General features: G+C 40.7%; 1 protein-coding gene across 1 annotated transcript; it reads right to left on the bottom strand.

The window, feature by feature from the left end:
* Nucleotides 1-1383: 1383 nt before the first annotated feature.
* si:dkey-13n15.2 (protein transport protein Sec24C) lies at nt 1384-19244 on the bottom strand. Its single transcript, XM_036144190.1, has 21 exons — nt 18992-19244; nt 17010-17714; nt 16742-16800; nt 16314-16367; nt 14512-14623; nt 14085-14212; nt 13820-13952; nt 12524-12633; nt 12256-12368; nt 10955-11146; nt 10746-10842; nt 10551-10655; nt 10267-10434; nt 9824-9920; nt 9590-9738; nt 8191-8329; nt 7416-7537; nt 7037-7216; nt 4161-4358; nt 3962-4051; nt 1384-1863 (listed from the first exon to the last, which is right to left on the bottom strand). Exons 2-21 carry the CDS (start codon nt 17665-17667, stop codon nt 1723-1725), a joined length of 3045 nt encoding a protein of 1014 aa, XP_036000083.1. The 5' UTR covers nt 17668-17714; nt 18992-19244; the 3' UTR covers nt 1384-1722.
* Nucleotides 19245-19312: the final 68 nt, after the last annotated feature.

Consider the following 19312-nt stretch of genomic DNA (forward strand, 5'->3'; position numbering starts at 1 on the left):
CTACGATTTAAAATGTTAGAATTTAAATATTTATATCTTTGTAATTTTAATGACTGGCATGTTAAAGATTTATGATTAAGAAGAAGAAACATTAGAAGAGTTACTTTTTCAGCGGCTGTACACGAGTAGAAAATGGTACATATTAGAGAGCCATAGGAGTGTTTTTACTACGATGTAATATTATAACTGCATGACTTAATAGATTTTATGACTGAATATAGTCTGGGGTTTTTTCAAATATGTATTAGTGCTTGCATTTAAAACTATTGAACACTTTCAAAGGTAACAGACTCACCAAACTACTCTCAAACCACCAGAAAGTCTTGAAGGTTTTACAACAAAAGCCAGTCAGATTCCATCACTGTCATATTAGACTTAGACAAACTTTGTCATTTTGTTTGTACAGAGTGCGTACCAAACGAAATTTCATTGCATACAGCTTACAACAATGTAATGAGATTGCAGGAGAAATAAGATAACATTACAATATAAAGTTGCAGCAGTGATAAGAATATAACCGGTTTTAAAAAAGTGGGCAGAAGAATGTTCAACCATGTTTATAGTGCAAAAAAAATAATGATGCAAAGAAAAGGCATTAATTTGAAAAGTTCAATGTTGGCAGTGCAAAATTATAATGGTGCAAAAATGCAGTAAACATTCAGTTGTGTGCTTTTAAATTCAAATGGGTTATAAAAGTTTTAACTTCACTATTTAGCCAATTTGATCAAGTTCAACTTTCTCAAACTGATTTTCAAATATCTCAATGGGACCCCAGATCCAGAAATGTACTCTGGATCTGCCGGAAAACCGTAAGGTTCCTTTCCGTAGAACCTCTTTTCCTCAAAGAACTCTCCCTGCGAGAGGTTCTGGACTTTGGAGCTCGCTCTCCGTCAGTTTAACGTCTGATTCAACATTAAATTCCATTTTGTAATCATGTTTTGCTGCCATTTTCTGTCCCTCTGCTGTATTTGTCAGTATCTAAATGTCTTATCACTGTAGTATCGCTGTAGTTACTGAAGTAAATTAGGATGTACTGTTGTTAAAAGCCCATCTAGAGACAAGTGCTGCTAAATGTGGCGTGATGCATGGGGCTGCTGCTTTCTCAGCTTCTGTTATTGTATCCGTCCCAATCAAATAAACTCAGTGAGTAAATAAACTCCGTAGAGTGACCAGAGTCACTGACCCAGGAGCTGCAGCTCATTCAGCCACGTCGCTCTGTGCCTCCCATTCGCGCTGTGACATAATCAGCTAATTAGTGTTATCAGGCACTTATGCCTGATTAGGCAGTTGGCCTTTCAGCTTCCTGAGCCGCATCCTCACCAGCTGCTGATGTCTTCCATTAGATCAGTGTTGGGGAGGGTGAGAAAAGGGAAAACCTCAGTCTGGGTTTAGTTAAATTCTTTATTCTTTTATTTCTTTTATCCACAGAGAAACTCACACACCTGAAAGCAGGGATTAGGGAACCTCTGACACCGATGAATAAACTGACAGAAAACATTCTCCACACAAACATCATTCTTCAATAAATAAATAAATAAATACATAAATAAATAAATAAAAAGAGGTAATTCCTGGGGACATCTCCATTCACAGCCAACTGATGAGAACAGTCTTAATAGTTTGAGATAGCAATAATTTAAATGTTAATATTAATGCCATGATTATTTTTTCAGTCCTTTCATGTTCGGCACCCAAAGAGCTCAGCGGAGGCGTGTTCCTGCGTCACTGCAGGAGACGGACAGAGTTGACGTGCAGATGGTACAGGAAGTCGGCGTAGGACGCTCCTCCGTTGGGACTCTTGTCTTCCACCAGGTGGCGCTGCAGGGCCTCCTCACAGGTGTCGCCTTGTTTCACCACCACAAGCTGAAACAGAGAAAAACCCGTTTCCTGAGTCTTCGAAATTTATCAGGGCAATATATGCCGATTTTAAAAATATCGAGATTTAAAAAAAAAAGAAGAGATATAAGATATATAACTTTTGAAAATAAAAAAATAATGAAAATAAAAGCCCCCCGATTGCTTTCGGTGCATAAAGTTTGTGAACGAAAAATTACAGTTAAAAACCTCTTAAAAGGATTAGTTGTAGCGCCAACATGGGAAACCTTCAAAATAAAAGTATCATCCAGGCATAAAGTATCATCCAGGCATCTCTGAACTGCAGGCAGCCATCTATCCCTGACAAATATATTTTAATACATAAGGCGTTCTTCTAAAGCTACTTATAATGGTGACATTGGTGCAGATGTTAAACTGATAACTGGAACTAATTTGTGCACAAATATAGTTGTTGGCTATAAATAACTTTACCAAATAGTTTTATTTTGAAATAGTGGGCAAAATTGTGAAAGAAAATGGCTAAAATGACTGTTTGCCCAAACTTTTGGTATGTCTTTTTCTATGAGAGTCCTGTTTTTATGACTATCTCACTTCACTGTGTTTTACTGTAAATGCCAGATTTGGGTGCCTCAACACTAAACGTCGTCCTGTCGAGTCTTCGAATTTATCAGGGCAATATATGCCGATTTTAAAAAAATATCTAGATAAAAAAAAAAAAAAAAAAAAAAAAAAAAAAAAAAATTATATATATATATATATATATATATATATATATATATATAAATATATATATATTAGGGCTGGGCAACGATTAAAATATTTAATCGCGATTAATCGCACTGATTAATCGCGATTAATCGCGATTAATCGCATTGTATTTACAAACTCCAAGAATGAATTCAAAAGTAGTGTAAAGAGCACTTTTATTTTAATGTTCTGCTGCCATATGAACAAAAGTGTTGTAACATTTGTAGCACTTATCAGTAACACATATTTAGTGTAAAGCTCAACTTAAACATGTAAAACAAAAAATAGCAATAATAATAAATTAAAGCTTATTGCCACTGACAGGGAATTCTCTTTATGGGGAAAAAATCTACCAAAAACAGGCAATTTCTGAGGTAACAGCAGGGAGCAGCATTACCATTTTATGTTCAATACCAAAGTTTAACTTGGCAGTGGTTCCAACTAACTTGTTTCTGTCATATTCCATGCTGGAAGAACTTTAAACTGAAATGCTTGCTAACTCGATATGCTTGCGTTTATTTGACGTTGACACGCGGTTTTTTGTTGTTGCTTTCTCGCGCGCATATAGTGAATGGCAGGGGAAAAACAGGCAAAAACACATGGATACTTTGAAACGAGAAGCGACTTCACCGACGGCGTCGATGCTGACCCCGCTCCGCACAAAACTTGTTCCGTTCGCCAACTCACCGCCTCGCCTCGCCTAAGCTCGCTCGCGGTACCTGCGGGAAACACCGCCTTCCGCATGTCAGCTGTGTTTTTTTCCGGCCAGCACCTTTCTTCCTCTTTGAATCTGAGGCTGGGCTGACAGCGAGGTTATTGGCGCATTATCGCCACCTACTGTTCTGATTCAAACCCCTACACCGCAGCAACAGACCTTCACAAAATAAAAGCATGTGACCAACATGCGTTAACGCGCGTTAAAGAAAATATCGCCGTTAATAGTCTAATGAGTTAACGCGAAATTAACGCGTTAACTTGCCCAGCCCTAATATATATATATATATATATGATATATAACCTTTGAAAATAAAAAAATAATACAAATCAAAGCCTCCTGATTGCTTTCGGTGCATAACGTTTGGACACCCATGTTTTAATCTGAAAGCGGAGACTCGTCGGAGGCCATACTCTAAATGAACATGGCTGTATATGTTGACACAGTCTGGGTACACAAGTCTGATCTTATCTCTTAGTGAATATTATCTTTAAAGACCTGAAGTGAGCCGCTCGTTTGATCTGCCTGGTGCATAAACAAACTGTTGGAGCAGAAGCAAGGAGAGCGCGTTAAAAGCCCAGAGGCCGCAGCGCTGATAGAAAGGCGCATCGCCTGAATCAGCGCTGTGTAAAAGAGCAAAGTGTTTTTTTATCGGCGGCTCACCGTGCGGCCGTAGGGAACCTCGGAGTTGAGCGAGGCGATGAGGGAGCGGACACTGATGGACAGACGGTTTTGCAGAGCTGGCAGGTTGGTCTGAATAGAAACAAGGACATGAAAAACGTCTCCTGTTAGCGGTTTAACTTTTTATCCGGCAGCTTGTCCAGCTGGCCAGATGTTTTAAATCATGAGAGTGATCGCCCACCTCGCCTGAAGGCAGCGAAGAGAAGCAGCTGGCGTTGAAGAGGTCCACAAGTGTGGCCGCCGGGACCTGAGAGCCCACCCAGAGCAGCACGGTGAAGGGAGCGTGAAGCAGATACACACCGCTGGACTCCAGGCTGGAACCGCTGCAGCGTAGCGCCCCCTCTGGGTTTGGAGGGCTGGAGCTGTCGACTGAAGGCAGCTGCAGAAAAACGAAAAGACGATCCTAAAAACAATCAGAGGTCGAAACTTTCTAATCTCCAACACAGAAATGACGAGGCTGGCTGAGAGGATTTGGTCATAATTGGGAGTAACATCCTTATTACAGTAATTTTCAGACTATAGGTCGCACTTTTTTCATAGTTTGGCCGATCCTGCGACTTATAGTCAGGTGCAACTTATATATCAATTTTAAAGGAGAAGTCCGGTCAAAATCAGAATTCAAACTGCTGAAAGTACTTTAAATATAAAACTACTACATACTGTGCAATAAACTATAAGTTTTTTTAATTAAGAATAATTTTAATTTAATCATGTTTATGTGGAGGAATCCATCTTGGTCAAGAATAGTACTGTCACCTCCAATTTTGTGACGTCACTCAGCGGACCCGCTGTTGAGCAACAACGCACTATTTTCCAAGACGGCGAGGACTGGTGCTCTGTACGAAGCAGAGAGTGATGAAGTACTTAGTGACAGTGATGGGAGTTCCGTGGAGCTATTTTCATCTAATAGCGATATGGACTTTTTTTAGAAGAGTTTGTTGACAGAAACCGGACTTATTTCCAGTGCAAACTCAGTCGGGTCCCACAAGAGATATATACACACGCGCGTGTGTGTGTGTGTGTGTGTGCGCGCGCACGCTCCGCCGCAGCACGACTTTACCGGCGCTGCAGTGGAGGAGAGATTGCGCTGAAGTGACTTGAGTTATATTTGCCCCCTAGTAAATAGGCCAGGTGGTCATTATTGTATAAATATTAAAATATAAAAGCGTTCCAGCACATGCTGGAACGCACAGATGCTTACCGACCAGAGGGGCGGAGGGATACCATGTGGTATCCCTCCGCCCCTCTGGTCGGTAACTATCCCCGCAAATTCTAAATTAAAAATTCTAAATTAAAACGTAACTTACCGAAAATCCTCGCTCTCATGTCATGTACAAAACATTCTTCTTCAAAATGGTTGCTGCATATGACGTGTTTTTTCTCTGGCCAGAAGTTAGATGGCAAATCCGTTCTCTTCAAGTTGGCAATCCAGCGCCGAGCCCGGTGGCTCATGAATCGGAAAGTTGAAATAAGCAATGTTTTTTTCCACTTTTACCAGTTGTGTTGGAACATCCAATGGCCATGCACGTGGGCATTGTTGCTTCAGCAAAAGCTCTTGGGAATGTCAGCGGTGAAGTCCTCTGGAAATTCGAAAAAATTGTTGATGATCGCAGCTGTGTAGAACGGCTCCTATTGACTTTGCTTAGAAAGAGCGGAGAGAAATGCTGTCGCCGCTCCGCTTTTTCACGTCGCAGGATGTGATGTCACACGGCCATTACTGCCCAAATATGAGCAGTAATGGCCGCCCCCATACACAGTGATCCAGATGACAATTTATGTTTTTATTTTCTTATTGATTAAAGATAAGTTCATTAAATAACCACAAACGTATTAGTTTTAGTTATAGCTAATGATCCCCTGATTTTTCCTTGTTGACCAGACTTCGCCTTTAAATGGTAAATCATACTGACATACATGAACCAAGTCGTAAACATTACCGTCTATAGCCACAAGAGGGAACTCTAGGCCTGTGAAAACTATATGCTGCTCTTGCACCACTTAAAGATTTATCAAAACATTAACTTATAAACAACAAAGACTGAACACATGTACATTTGTTGTTTTGCTGTTTAAGTCTGCATTCTCGCTGCAGAGCGTTACGTGGTGCAGCTGGTAGGAACCAGACCGAGACAGATTCCTGTTATTAGGCTGTCCGTGAAGCTAATAACAGCTAGCGCTAGCTTACAGCTCTGTCGTCCGGATGGTTTACAACTTCGCTGATGCACGTCCGCTTTATGTTGCTCTGAAACATCCGTGTCGTACTGTTAGCTTAGCATGTAGCACCGTTACACTCACGCTCTAATTTCAGCGTAGTTAGACCGAAATACTCTAATGAGAACTTTCCCGGTTGGAGGTGGTGGCTTGTGCTAATTTCCTCCATTCAACCTCCCAGGTATGTTTCATTTTATTTAGCCAGCTGTGGATGCAGCTGTGCCATTGAATAAGTTGCTTTACCAGATTAAATGTTTGTTTTTAGTCTTAGATTGTGGGAAATAAATTTCTAAATAAATGCAACTTATAGTCCGGTGCGATTTATATTCCGAATGAATATGCATGTTATCTAACCCAGTATAAAGCTTGGTACTCCACATTACTCCAGACTTTTTGAATTGAGAAAGCTTCCTGGAAAGGAAGCGAAACGTCTTCAACTACGGAAAACAAGTCCAGTTGCTTTGTTTTTAACTTTTTTTGGAATGACCATGACCTGGATGACTGAGAATCTTCACCAGTATATTCCGAAGGCACTTATAGTCCGATGCAACATCATTTTGATCCACAAATTCTTTGAGTTATGAGCTGAATTAAGATACTTCCTTTACAAATACAGCCTCTAAATATCTTTACCTTATATAGGAAGGTAAAGGTAAAATACCTTATATAGGACATTTTTGACCAATCTGTATAATATGATTGATTTTGACTTTGTAAAGTACCTCGAGATGGCATGTTTCATGAATTGGCGCTATATAAATAAAATTGAATTGAATTAAATATCTTTTGTTGTTTTCGTTTCATAAAGCAGGACATTAGCTTGTATGAGGGACGCCTCCGACTGACCAGAGGCAGCAGCAGAGGGTAGAAGTGCCTGACGGTGCAGCGGGTGTCCAGGCCAAGCACCCGGCAGCGCTGCTGCAGCCGCTGGTGGACGGAGCTCCTCAGGCCCGGCAGCAGCACCTCACTCTTCCTCAGACTGTTGACGTAAACGGGGAGCGCTCGCAGGAACTGAGGGAGGACCAGCTGCAGGAGGAACGACACAACAGGGTTAAAATTCAACTAAAACCGGAGCCTGATTCTTTATTGAAGCTAAATCACTGGAAGGCTTTGAAATGTTTAATAGTGTCTTTAATGAAGTAGTTATAATTTTTTTATAAAGATGAATGAAACTGAATGCCTTCTGAAAGCGCTGTCCTGTCTTTGTGTGTAACTGTTACCTCACCTGCCCGGCAGACACTGAAGACGAGCAGCAGTATTTGCGGTAAGACGCCAGCGCTTCTGTTGCATCCGTTTGCAGCTCCTCCCTTATCTCCTGCAGGGGGCGCTCTAAGACCGTGCAGTACACTTTACAGACACACAAAGCAAAGCGTCATTAAAAACCAGGGTACCACAGAAGCACATGGATTTGAATGGAAGACACATTTAGATCCGGCCTCTTAAAAAGTATCTCTCTCAGAGATGATCACACCTGGTTTATTACTTTAAAAATATTGAACTGTGATACTATTGCTGGAAATTGTGATGACATGAATTATTTTTCTACATTTTTCTTTCTGTACCGTTAGATAATGTCCTGACCCCTCTCTATGAGCTTTGGCATCTCAGTGCCTAAAGCTCTACATTTGGTGTGGGCATATATATGAATAATAACAACACCTCCTCCTCAGTGCATTAAGGGTGACCAATCAAAGCAAACCTGGATGTTTCTATGGGAAAAACAATTCATACAAAACTTAGAAGTAAACTAAATATGCTAAGCTTAAAAATATGCAAGCCATGGAGCACTAAGAGGCAGAAAAAGTCAATTATATTTATTCAGACTAACATTACAACAATGAAAAATGTTTAAACACTGGACAGAAGCATTAAAAGTGCTGATAAAACCCACGTTTAAAACTTTCATTAAACTCTTTGCCAAATCACCACTAACCATCCTGTGGCACACAGTAGCAAGGCAGTATAATTATTTTTTTTATCTTTCACTGCATCTTTCTTACTCTTCTTGCAGTAGAACGTGAGAAGGGTTTCAGCCTGGTAGTTCCTGAAAGTGTCCTGTAGGTGGCGTGAGCATCTGAGTGTCAAAGTGTGAACTCTGCTCCTTCTCTCTCCCGTCTGTGACGTGTAAGAAAGGACGACCTACAAAAAAAAAAAAGCATACGAGATATTACACAACGTCTCACGTCAAGTTAAAGTTTCAGCGTTAGAAAGATATGGAAGATTTAGTGTTACGAAATCTAACTTATTCCCAGAGATGCATCAAAAGATTGGCAGGTGACCATACGTGGCTGATTTTCTGCTTGATCGACACAGACCAGCGACCGACCAGTCGGAAACGTAAACATCCAATGATTTAGTAAATTCGCCGCACCAAAAATAAAACAGCCAGTTTATGGAAACAACAACTCTCTTCGGTGTGGAAGTCTTTACTGAGCCAGGAGGACTCAAAGTCAGATATTTTTAGTATCAGTAATGTGTCTAAAAGTGAAGTCAGTGGAAATGGAAAAGGTGGCCCCCATGTGCAGCGGTCAATGGGCGACAGGCGGGGTCCACTCAGGACAGGTGGCCAGTCCACTCAGGACAAACAACCACACACTCACAGCTTAAATGCAATTAAGAGAGACCAATTAACCTAACAGTCATGTTTTTGGACTGTGGGAGGAAGCCTGAGTACCCGGAGAGAACCCATGCATGCACAGGATGAATATACAAACGTCAATTAGAAAGTCTCCAGGGTCCAAACCCAGGACCTTCTTGCTCCAAGGCAGCAGGGCTACTAACATTCCCACTGAGCAACTCTCCATAATCTCAATGTCCCTGAATGTTAGGGTGTCAGTGCTGCGTGTCTGTAGCCATGGAAATCCATCACATGCTCCTTATTTTTCCCTGCATTGATCTGGAGTTGGTTCTGCTGGCACCAGTCAGCAGAATCCTGAGTCCGATCTTTGTATTTTATTTTATGTCGTCCTCATATTCGATGAGTCCTACTAAGGCAGATCTTTTCAAGATGGCTGCACTAATCACTGCTAAATGCTAAAGACTGTTTAAAATGTCACCACTATCATTTTTGCTAATGCCATGCTTTGAAAAAAAAATTATAAAATCATGTTTTATAGCAACTTCTCTCAAACACACTTAGTTTGACATAATCCCTCCTATATATATATATATATATATATATATATATATATATATATATATATATATATATATATATATATATATATATATATATATATAAAACCTTCCAGAAGGACAGCTATAATAATAATCAGAATGAATATTAAATAAAAGCTAACTCAGAATAAGCCCAACTCTGCATCAACTGGTAAAAACGTTATAAACACAGCAGATCTGATTGATGCATCTAATTCTAGCATCAGGTGACCTCTGCCTCACCTGCAGGGCTGCACCTCTGCTCTCATCCAAAGCTCTGCTGTGTGCGAGCTCCACAGCCAGCGTCGTCCTCCGCTCCAGTGTTGCCATGCTGACATGTCCAGGGTTCGAACCGGGAACAAACAGCCCGTAGCAACCAGACACACGCAGATCTGGTGACGTGGAAAACAGTCGAATCAAACATTTTTTTTTTTTTTTTAAAACTGCTGGAATAATAAGATCGAACTCCTCGTTCACCTTTGCTGACGAATATCCTGACCTCGGCCTTGTAGGCCGAGTCCGTCTCAACGATCCGCTTTAGATCCGCGCTAAAACACTCTCTGTCCAATTCACCCTGGAGCAGAAATTTTACAAATAACAAGTGACAACGAGGCTTTTTCTAAAAAATAATGCAGCTTTTTAAACACACGTCGATGTGTCCTTGTGCAAGGCATCCAAGTTAACAACTAATCTGTGTAAATGACGTATGAAGGTGTGACTGCTGCCTGATGATTGAAGCGTGAAACAACAAGAAAGTTGAGTCAATCTACCAAGAACAAACTTAAGAATTGCTTTAAGATCACGGATTAAACATTAAATATTCTCAGCAGAATTCCTTACATATCAAATAAATCATTTAAGAAGAGACAACAATGTGTTTCCAGCCACAAATCGCACAGTGGGAGGAGCTGCTGATGTACCTGGAGGTAGCTGTAGGTGTGCAAAGCTCCACCAGTTAAAAATGGGACGTGGCCGGGCCATGCCCCGCCCACATCCTGCTGTGAGAGAACAAACATGTGAACGCCGCATCCTTGGCTGACGCACTCCTTAGCCAATGAGACGGCTTTCTCTGAAGGCTGAAAGATGGACTACAGAAAACAAACAGGGAGGAAACGTGTTATATGCCGTTTACATATCTTAAATTAACCGTTTCGACCGATTAGATGATAAAACACGACAAAGCTCGAGTGTAAGTGAGACGCACCTTTGGTTTGTTGGTCCCAAAGAACCCTGAGGAAGAGTTGGTGTGTCCGGTCTCTATCAGAGCAGCCGTGTGGAAGACGAGCAGCTTCCCAGGACACCTCAAGCCCTGCATGTTTAGTAAAATACGCTGAGTTTTCGTCAACGGCGACTCCACTGAGAAAGAGCGACCTAATGAAAGCAGCAGAGAGCGTCTCACCTGCAGTACAGCCAGGCCCGCTTTGACAGGAAGCTCAATGGGAAGTCCGCTGGGGTCGCCGCACTCTGCACTGAACTGAGGAATGAGCTGCAACACACTGCAGAGACTATATGTGAGAGTCAGTAGACATCTTCCTGCTCAGACTGATCCAGGTTTGTGCATAAAATAACATTTGAACACCGGATCAGAGCAGCTGGGAGTCTTGCTACCTGTCTATACTCTCTATGCAGTCCTTAAGGGACACCAGAAGCCCCTCCCTCACAGGGAGCTGCAGGTCTTCCGTCTCGGCGATGACCATCATGTGAGGACGGCAGAGGTCAGGACTGAGGTCATACAGGTGGATCCGGCTGTCGTACGTCATCAAACCCACACGGAGATCCGATGAGGAAGATCCTTTCTCTCTGCAAAAAGAAAAAAAAAAAAGAACACGATCAAACACGATTTTTCCAAACTTGCACTGGAAAACGACAGATTATGTAAAAAACAGTATTCATACCTGTTAAGCCTTTCCAGTTTGTCATGTTTAAAAAAAACTAGCATGCATTTTAATGGCATTTCATGTGACCACACTGCAAAAAGGGAACTAAAAGTAAGTAAAATTTTCTAGAAATCAGTGTATTTTTCATTGATTTGAGCAGGTAAATAAGACTATTTGACAATGGGATTAGTAGTTCTACCCCTAAATTAAGATAATTAGATATTCTGCAGTTGATGGAGATGAATTTTTCCTACTTTAAGTGCAAAAATCTTATTCCATTGGCAGATAATCATATTTACCTGCTCAAATCAAGAAAAAATGCACTTATTTCAAGAAAAAAATTACTTAATTTTAGTTCCCTTTTTGCAGTGCAACAGAAAATAGCACATAATAATTATAAAGTGTAGAGAAATGGATGCAAAAATGCAAACTGAAACCTGAAAAGTATGGTTTGTGCATTTTTATTAAGCTCCCTTTTCGACAACTCCCCTATAAAAACAATTATTGCAACTTTTTAACTTCAGCCGTTAGCAAACATGCGGCACCATGAGGACCAAAGAACACAGCAAACGGGTCGGGGACAAACTGGACAACAAAAACTGCAAATCTACCAAGACGTGGCCGCCCACCTAAAGAGAGCTCTGATCAGAGAAGCAGCTAAGACGGCTGTGGTAACTCTGGAGGAGCTGCAGAGATCCAGAGCTCAGATGGAAGAATGTGACCAAAGGACAACTAACAGCTGTGCACTCCACAAATCTGGCCTTCGCTGACGAGTAACGAGAAGGTTGCAGTTTGCTGCACCAGAAATGAATCCCACATCCTTAGGATTTTATATTACTAAGAAATGTAGAAACCCATGCATCCTTTCCATTAAACTTGAGTTAAGTACTGTTTTATGTATTTTAAGTACCATCTATCCAATTAAAGTCAAGTAGAATATTTTGGAGTTTCTGGTCGTAACGAGACAAAATGTGTAAAAGTGGGTATGAATATTTGTTCTTAACACTACTTTAACCAAGAAGTGTGTTTTACCTGTTCAATGAGGCGAGCAATGTTTGTATTTGCTTTGCTACAAATTCCAAGTGTCCTCCTCTCAGAGCGGAGGAAGAAACATCTACGGCTAGAAGAAGTGCAGCAGCTTCACCCTTGGATGGAAAGAATAAGGTTTTTAAACAAAAATTGCCTTTTAGATAATCACTGAGACGATAAAATATCTCATAAAGCTACATATGTAAGTCACAAAACGGGAGAAGGTAAGGAGAACGCACATAAAACCAAATCTGCTGAGCGGGAAGCTTACCTCCTCTGACTTCAGTATTTCATACGACCCCATGCTGAGCTCCGGCCTCTTGTCTACGTCGACTCGGACCCCCTCTGCTCCCCTGGTGGGCTGGTACTGCTGCCATGGCACTGAGAAAAAACAAAAGCAGAAATAAGGGATAAAAGAAGCAAACGTTCTGATAAATTAAAAGTATTACAGTATATTTCAGACTTTTTTTTCCATCGTTTGGCCGATCCTGCGATCCTTGTATTGAGGTGCGACTTATATATCAAATTTAAATGGTAATTAATCTTAACCAGCATGAATCAAGGAGTAAACGTTACCCTCTATAGCTACAAGAGGGCGCTCTAAGCTTGTGAAAAGTATATAATGCTCCAGTACCACTTTTTTTACACGATCCTACCACTGTCCAGACATAGTGGAAGAACTGAGCCAAGCGCGCCTTCCACCCCCGTCAGCCAAACAAGCCAACTCCCAGACAGACATTCTCACAGAAAATAAAAAAAATCTGAGACGTCCCCAGTTTTTATTAGATGAATCTGGTCTTAAAACTTAAAAGAAACATTAATGTATAGACCACAAAGACTGAACAGATGTTTCTATGTTGTTTTGCTGTTTCAGTCTGCATTCACGCAGCAGAGCGTTACATGGTGCAGCTTGAAGGGACCAGACCACCACAGAACCCTGTTATTGGGCCGTCTGTGAAGCTAATAGCAGCTAGCGCTAGCTTACATCTCTGTTGTCCGCTTGGGCTACAACTTCTCTGAGGCACGTGAGCTTTATGTTGCTCTGAAACATCTGTATCGTACTGTTAGCTTAGCACGTAGCACCGTTACGCTGACGGTCTAATTTGAGCGTAGTTTTGACAACTTTCAGCTTAACCGCTCGTAATGCCGAAGTGCGCTGCATAAAACCTTCTGGTTGGAGTTGCTAATTTACTCCATTCACTCCCATGTATGCTCCATGTCATTCAGCTGGTTGTCGATGCAGCTGTTTAATTTAATATGTTGGTTTACCAGATTAAATGTCACCTTTTGGTCTTGGATTGTGTGAAATAAATGGCTAAATAAATGCGTATAGTCCGGTGTGACTTTAATATGTTTGTTTTCCTCTTTTTGACTGGTGCAACTTATATTCCGGAGCGACTTATAGTCTAAAAGATTTGGTAAATCGATTTACTTCAACACTTCATTGCATTCAATAATTTATTCATTCAATGAGAAATTAAGGGTGCAAATCGTTTTTTAGTACTGAACAAAGTGAAAGACGTTTCCTTTATGAAGAAATTTTAAAACAACTTGTTTTTAAATGTACCTTCATTTAGTTTCCCACAGAAGGGGCAATAAAACCTCTGTCCACAGTCCTGCCAGCCCATGGCCGGGCACATGGCGGCCCCGCACCGACAACCCACAATGCAATCTGTCTCCCTGCACAGAGGGATGGGCTCCTGGTGGCAAAACAAACAGGAGATCCACATGTCTGTGGCAACACGCACGTCTCTTCAACTGGAAAATGATGATTTATTTCTCACATCCATATTCTAACGAGGGACACAGAAATGAAGTGGCAGCAAACTGACCGCGGACGCAGTTTGTTCGTTGAAAGGCGTAACCAGCGCTCCGAGTGGCAGGCGGCTGAGCAGCGCCGTCTGACCGTCGCAGGGCACGCAGTAGGTAAGGGAGCGGATGGCCAAAGGGCTTGCATTACCTACAACATAAAGACGAACCATTAAAGAAGATAGCCTCCGATTTAAGGAAATGTAATACGGCTAAAGGAAGAGGTGCACAGAAAACTAAAACTAAACTATATTCCATTGTTTAGTTAAGTAAAGTGAAGATTCTGTGCGCCTATGTACCATGTAATGTGTACAATATTTTTTTATTCAAAACGTTTAAATATCAGGCCTCAAACATCATAGCCAAAGTGTTTTAAAAGGTTGATGCCTCAGGTGTCTGCAGCCACATGCATGTTGGAGTAAACCTCTGAGACACAAGCAGACCGTTTACCTCTGTCCTCTATGACGCACGGCGTGGTGGCCAGTGGAGGCAGCCGGGAAAAATGCTCCGAGGAGAAAACTTTGCCCTCCCACTCCGCTCTGTCCTCTGCCATCACCTTCACCTTCACAGAGAGAGAGACATTTCAGTATATCTAAAGAAGACGGTTAGGTCTGAAACCATTCCTCGAATAATTCCAGTTATTATGAAATTCCCAGAGACAGATAATTTGCCATGTCAGCAGGCTGTGCTCCCGCCTGGTGGTTTGTTGTGTTGCACAAGGCTCTAACTCAGGCAATGTGGCAATAAGATGCCACAAAGAGCTCATCAGATTTGACTTTCACAAGTGGACAAGATAAAAGGAAGAGAATGATAAAACAATTATTGAAAAAAACATGTACTTTGTTTAATTGAAAATATGCAGTTCCTATATTGTCCACGAGGGGCGCTGTGTTTTAATTAGCAGATTAAGCTTCGGGTGTGGAAAAATTTTAATCATTTCTTAATTTTTATCTGTTTGATGTATTTTGTCATGCAGGACAGTGTTTTTAAGTTCCAAAAAATGTGAATAAATGTTTTTCAACATTGTATAATCACTGTGATCAGTTCTTATGCATAATGCACTTAAGTAAATGTTTAACTGAGTAAAAGTATTGTTGAAATTGCACATACTTTTCTTAAAAACGCTGAGGTTATTCATAATATATTGTGTAAAAGTGAAATTAACTTAATATAAAAATCAACAAGTCCACATTTATTAGTTCTATTTAATCTTGCAATGAGTTTACTCATGCGGCCCTCTTGAGATCAGATTAAGCTGTATGCGGCCCCTCAACCAAAATGAGTTTGACACCCCTGCTCTAACTTCTGCTGGTGACAGCCTACGCTGCTGATGCTAAAATCGGTTATCTGCTATAAAGGGAGATGGCGAGGGGCAAAAAGAGGCTCAGAGAAAAGAAAACAGAGCGTAGTGCGTGCAATCAAAAACTAAATTAACTCTCCATAATAGCACTCTCCTCGGTGCTGCAACGCCAGTTTACATTTACTGTGCATCTTTTTGATAGATTATGTGTAATCATTTTATTTCTTGTCTGTTTTTGCTCTAAAACAAGATGAATGTAGCTTGGTACTACAAGGATTCTATTTAATTTGGATGATATAAAAAATATCCACAATGTCATATTTAAGTGACACTTTATGCAATTGTTTGTGACCATTTTCACTACAGAGACCCCTACTGCTGTGTTGATGTAGATATACTTTTCACACATTGATGTTTAAACTCTTTTTAAGCTGCAGATTTGCTACAAGTATTCAAGTGTGCATTAAAAACATGCTGTGTTATTGTCTTCTAAGCAATAAAATGTAGATTTTTCTTTTTTTAAAAGGAATTGTATTATTTGCCTGAATGTTCTGCTCAAACAACAGACTTAGGTAGATCAATAACAAATCTACAGGGTGTGCCAATTTATTTATCCAATTACTCAATTCATCAAGGTAATAATGGATAGAACACTTGATTATTAAAATACTTATTACCTGAAGCCCTAAATTGAATTATTTATCCATAATTAATTAGTTATTGCCCTTATGTAACGGTACATACTGGGTCTGCTGGTACTGAACCTTTTACTCACCCTAAGCTGTTTTGCTCATGATCTTAAGCTAGTGAAGTAAGTAGAAAATATACAGTTGCATGTAAACTCTGAGGAATATGTGAAGGACATAAAATGAGGATTCAGCTTTTGCTTTTCGAAGCAACTGAGGTCTGAAATTAAAGAGAAAAAAAAAAAAACAGAACTGAAAGAACTTACAGCGCTTGGTAGGAGTTCAGGGTTCAGACCATAACGAGACTCAGAGCTTGGAGACTGCAGAGAAGACAAATATTTTACAATTGTGCATTTTTTTTTTCTAGATTTAGATTAAATTAAATTAATTCAGACTCAAAGGAAATGAACATTTCATGCGAGCCAGAGAGGATTCTCTTATGTTTGAAGCGTTAAAGGAACCTGACATTAAAACCATTAACATCTTCAGACCAACATAAAGAACAGTTTCATTGCTTGAAGATTTGCCAGGCAGATCATTTTCTTGTTTATTTCAATCACTAGAATATATTAGTATTGCTATATTCGAAAGTAAATATCCAATTATGTTAAGAAAAACAGGGTTTTATAGGATGCCATTTTCCCCCATGCCTGTATGGACCACCATATATAACCTGTAACTGTTTTTCACCAACCTGCAGTCCTAAATTATGGTCCAATGCAGCTGTATTGGGCACAAAGTCGTTTATACCCCCTGAAGAAAAAAATATAGAAATTGAAACGTCAATTACAGGAGCGACTGTGCACACCCTTAACATAAGAAGCTCACTTGTGATGCTATATTCATTGTTTAGAAGCTCAGAAAGGATTAGGATACAGTTTTAATCCCTTTTGGTAATTTCTGACTTGATAGAACTTGTGACCACACCCACCTAGCCTAACCGAGCCTAGAAATCAACCTACCTTTAGAGATTGCTGCTACGCTCCACAGAGGCTGCTGCTGGATAAGAGCACTGGGTGAGGCCAGAGATTCATTATATCCGACTAAAGACCCCACGTTCACCCCGTCAGGCGCAGTTAATTCAGGTTTAACACAGGAAGGGCTGACAGGAAGAAGGGTTTGAGCCGGTGACTGAGGCTGATTCAGGAGGCTTCGATACGTGTGCTGGGAATAGAACGACGGATCTACTGCTTGGTACGGGTTAGGAGGGGAATAATGTTGGATTTGCTGGGGGACGAAAGGCTGCGTCCCTTCATTCGTCACTGGAAGAGAGCATGGCGGTATATTCCTTTCTTGGACCGCTGGGGGAACTGTGGATAAAACACGAGCATCAGGGACGCCCTGCTGTACACTGTGAACGTCATTATAAGCATACTGCACGCTGTGATGAGGGTTGTTCCAGGTTGAAAAGGCAGCCAGGCCGCTCTTGGAGTAAACGGCAGACGCCTGCGGGAGGTTGCGGCTCGGATTTTGGTTAGGTGAAACGCCCAGGCTGAGCTGCTGGAGGTGGGGCAGAGGATTGCAGAGCGGTCCTGCTGGTGTCTCTGAAGGCCAGCCGTTCTGGACGCCCCACGGCTGACAGGGAGCATGGCTGTCGTTAGGAGACGGGGCGTCCATCATCCTCCATAGAGGTTAGACATCAGAGCTTCTTTCATTGGAGGCAGGACCTGATGAGACAACAAAGCACGACAAAATTATAATATCAACGGCTTTTTTTAATATTAAATATTATATTTCTTTTAAATAATAAATGTATGTTTCAATGTATGCTTCAATGACAATAAAGATGATATCACTATTACTATTATAAATGGTCTCTTTTGATGTATCAGTTGTGAGCTGCATGTATTTAGGGTTTCTTCTTTTTATTGCTGGAGTTTTGGGGTTTTCTTTCTATGCTGGGAGAAACATCAGAGACCGGCAACACATCCTTTGAAACAACGAAGGTACTGCCACTGGCGCTGGTACCGAATGTGAAATCATAGACCCGACAACGGACCGAACACCAGACCAATCAGATCCTATGCAACTGTTATTGAACCCGACATAGTCCTACTAGTGGTACGTGTCATTCATAATTTTTTACTATTATTGCTGTTATTATTATTATTATTACTGTTATTATTATTATAACTATAATTATATTGTCATCAATTTCAACACGCTCCAGTTCAAACTGAAAACTTTACTCTTTGCTGTTTTGGCTGGATGAAGCTAGCCCTGGGACCTAGTATACCTCATTTACCCAGAGTGCATTGCAGCATAAACAACATGGCGACATCTGTCTATAAAAATAAACAATTTCTAAAAACTAAACATCGTCCAGTATTTTTACTGTATTATTTTTACATCTAAAATAGATATTTCTCAAATAAAGTCTATTGTTAAAACTAATGGTAGATCCCTCTAAAGCAGAAACAACGAGCCAGCCAACATTAGTGTCTGACCTCACAAATGCTCCTCAGTAAAAATGGTGAATTATTCCCATCCACACACTTTTAAACTATAGACATCTTTAACAGAACAATTGAATCCGCTGTAACTGCGAACAATAGGATGTCATTAATATTAAGGCAATAATATTAAGCATAAGGGAGCCAATACTTTGCAATAGTTGTTTATAGGAATTCTGACACCAATTGCGACGTCTTTATTTTCTTAAATAAAGATTATAATGCTGCTTCTTCAGCTTCTACCTGAGGCTCATTTTCACATTAAAATCAACCTGAAGAGAAATTATTTCCCCCGGTGTCTGACAGCCTCAGCTGTATGCTAGCTAGCTAGCCAGCTAGCTAACGCTGATTACCCGGATGAGAGACGTTTCTGTCATAAAGGAGGTTCTCCTGACACATAATCTACACATACAGAACCTCCAAATTAACACGCACACAATATAAATGGAGAAAAATAGGAGCATTAATTGACCAGAAATAAGAGTCGGTACCGTTTGACATCAACGGAAACAGGAGAGTCCGCCCGCCTCGGTGGACGCTAACGTTACAAACGTCGGCGTCTCCATTTTCACCTTTAGCCTCGGTGAAACCTGAAAACCTGAACACCTGGTCCTCCGCTCATTTAAAACATAAATATTAAAAGCAACGCGCTTCACCTCATTGCTTTGGACCGAGAATCATCTAAAAAATAAAACAAATCGCAACGTTAGCGAAAGGAAAAACAGAACGTGGCGCACTTCCGGTTGCCCCTTCAAAATAAAACGGCTCTAAAACGTCAATCATCTTTTTTTTAGCATCTGCCAGTTTATTAA

The sequence above is a fragment of the Fundulus heteroclitus genome, chromosome 12 (assembly GCF_011125445.2).
Source record: "Fundulus heteroclitus isolate FHET01 chromosome 12, MU-UCD_Fhet_4.1, whole genome shotgun sequence".
NCBI classification, from domain to species: domain Eukaryota; kingdom Metazoa; phylum Chordata; class Actinopteri; order Cyprinodontiformes; family Fundulidae; genus Fundulus; species Fundulus heteroclitus.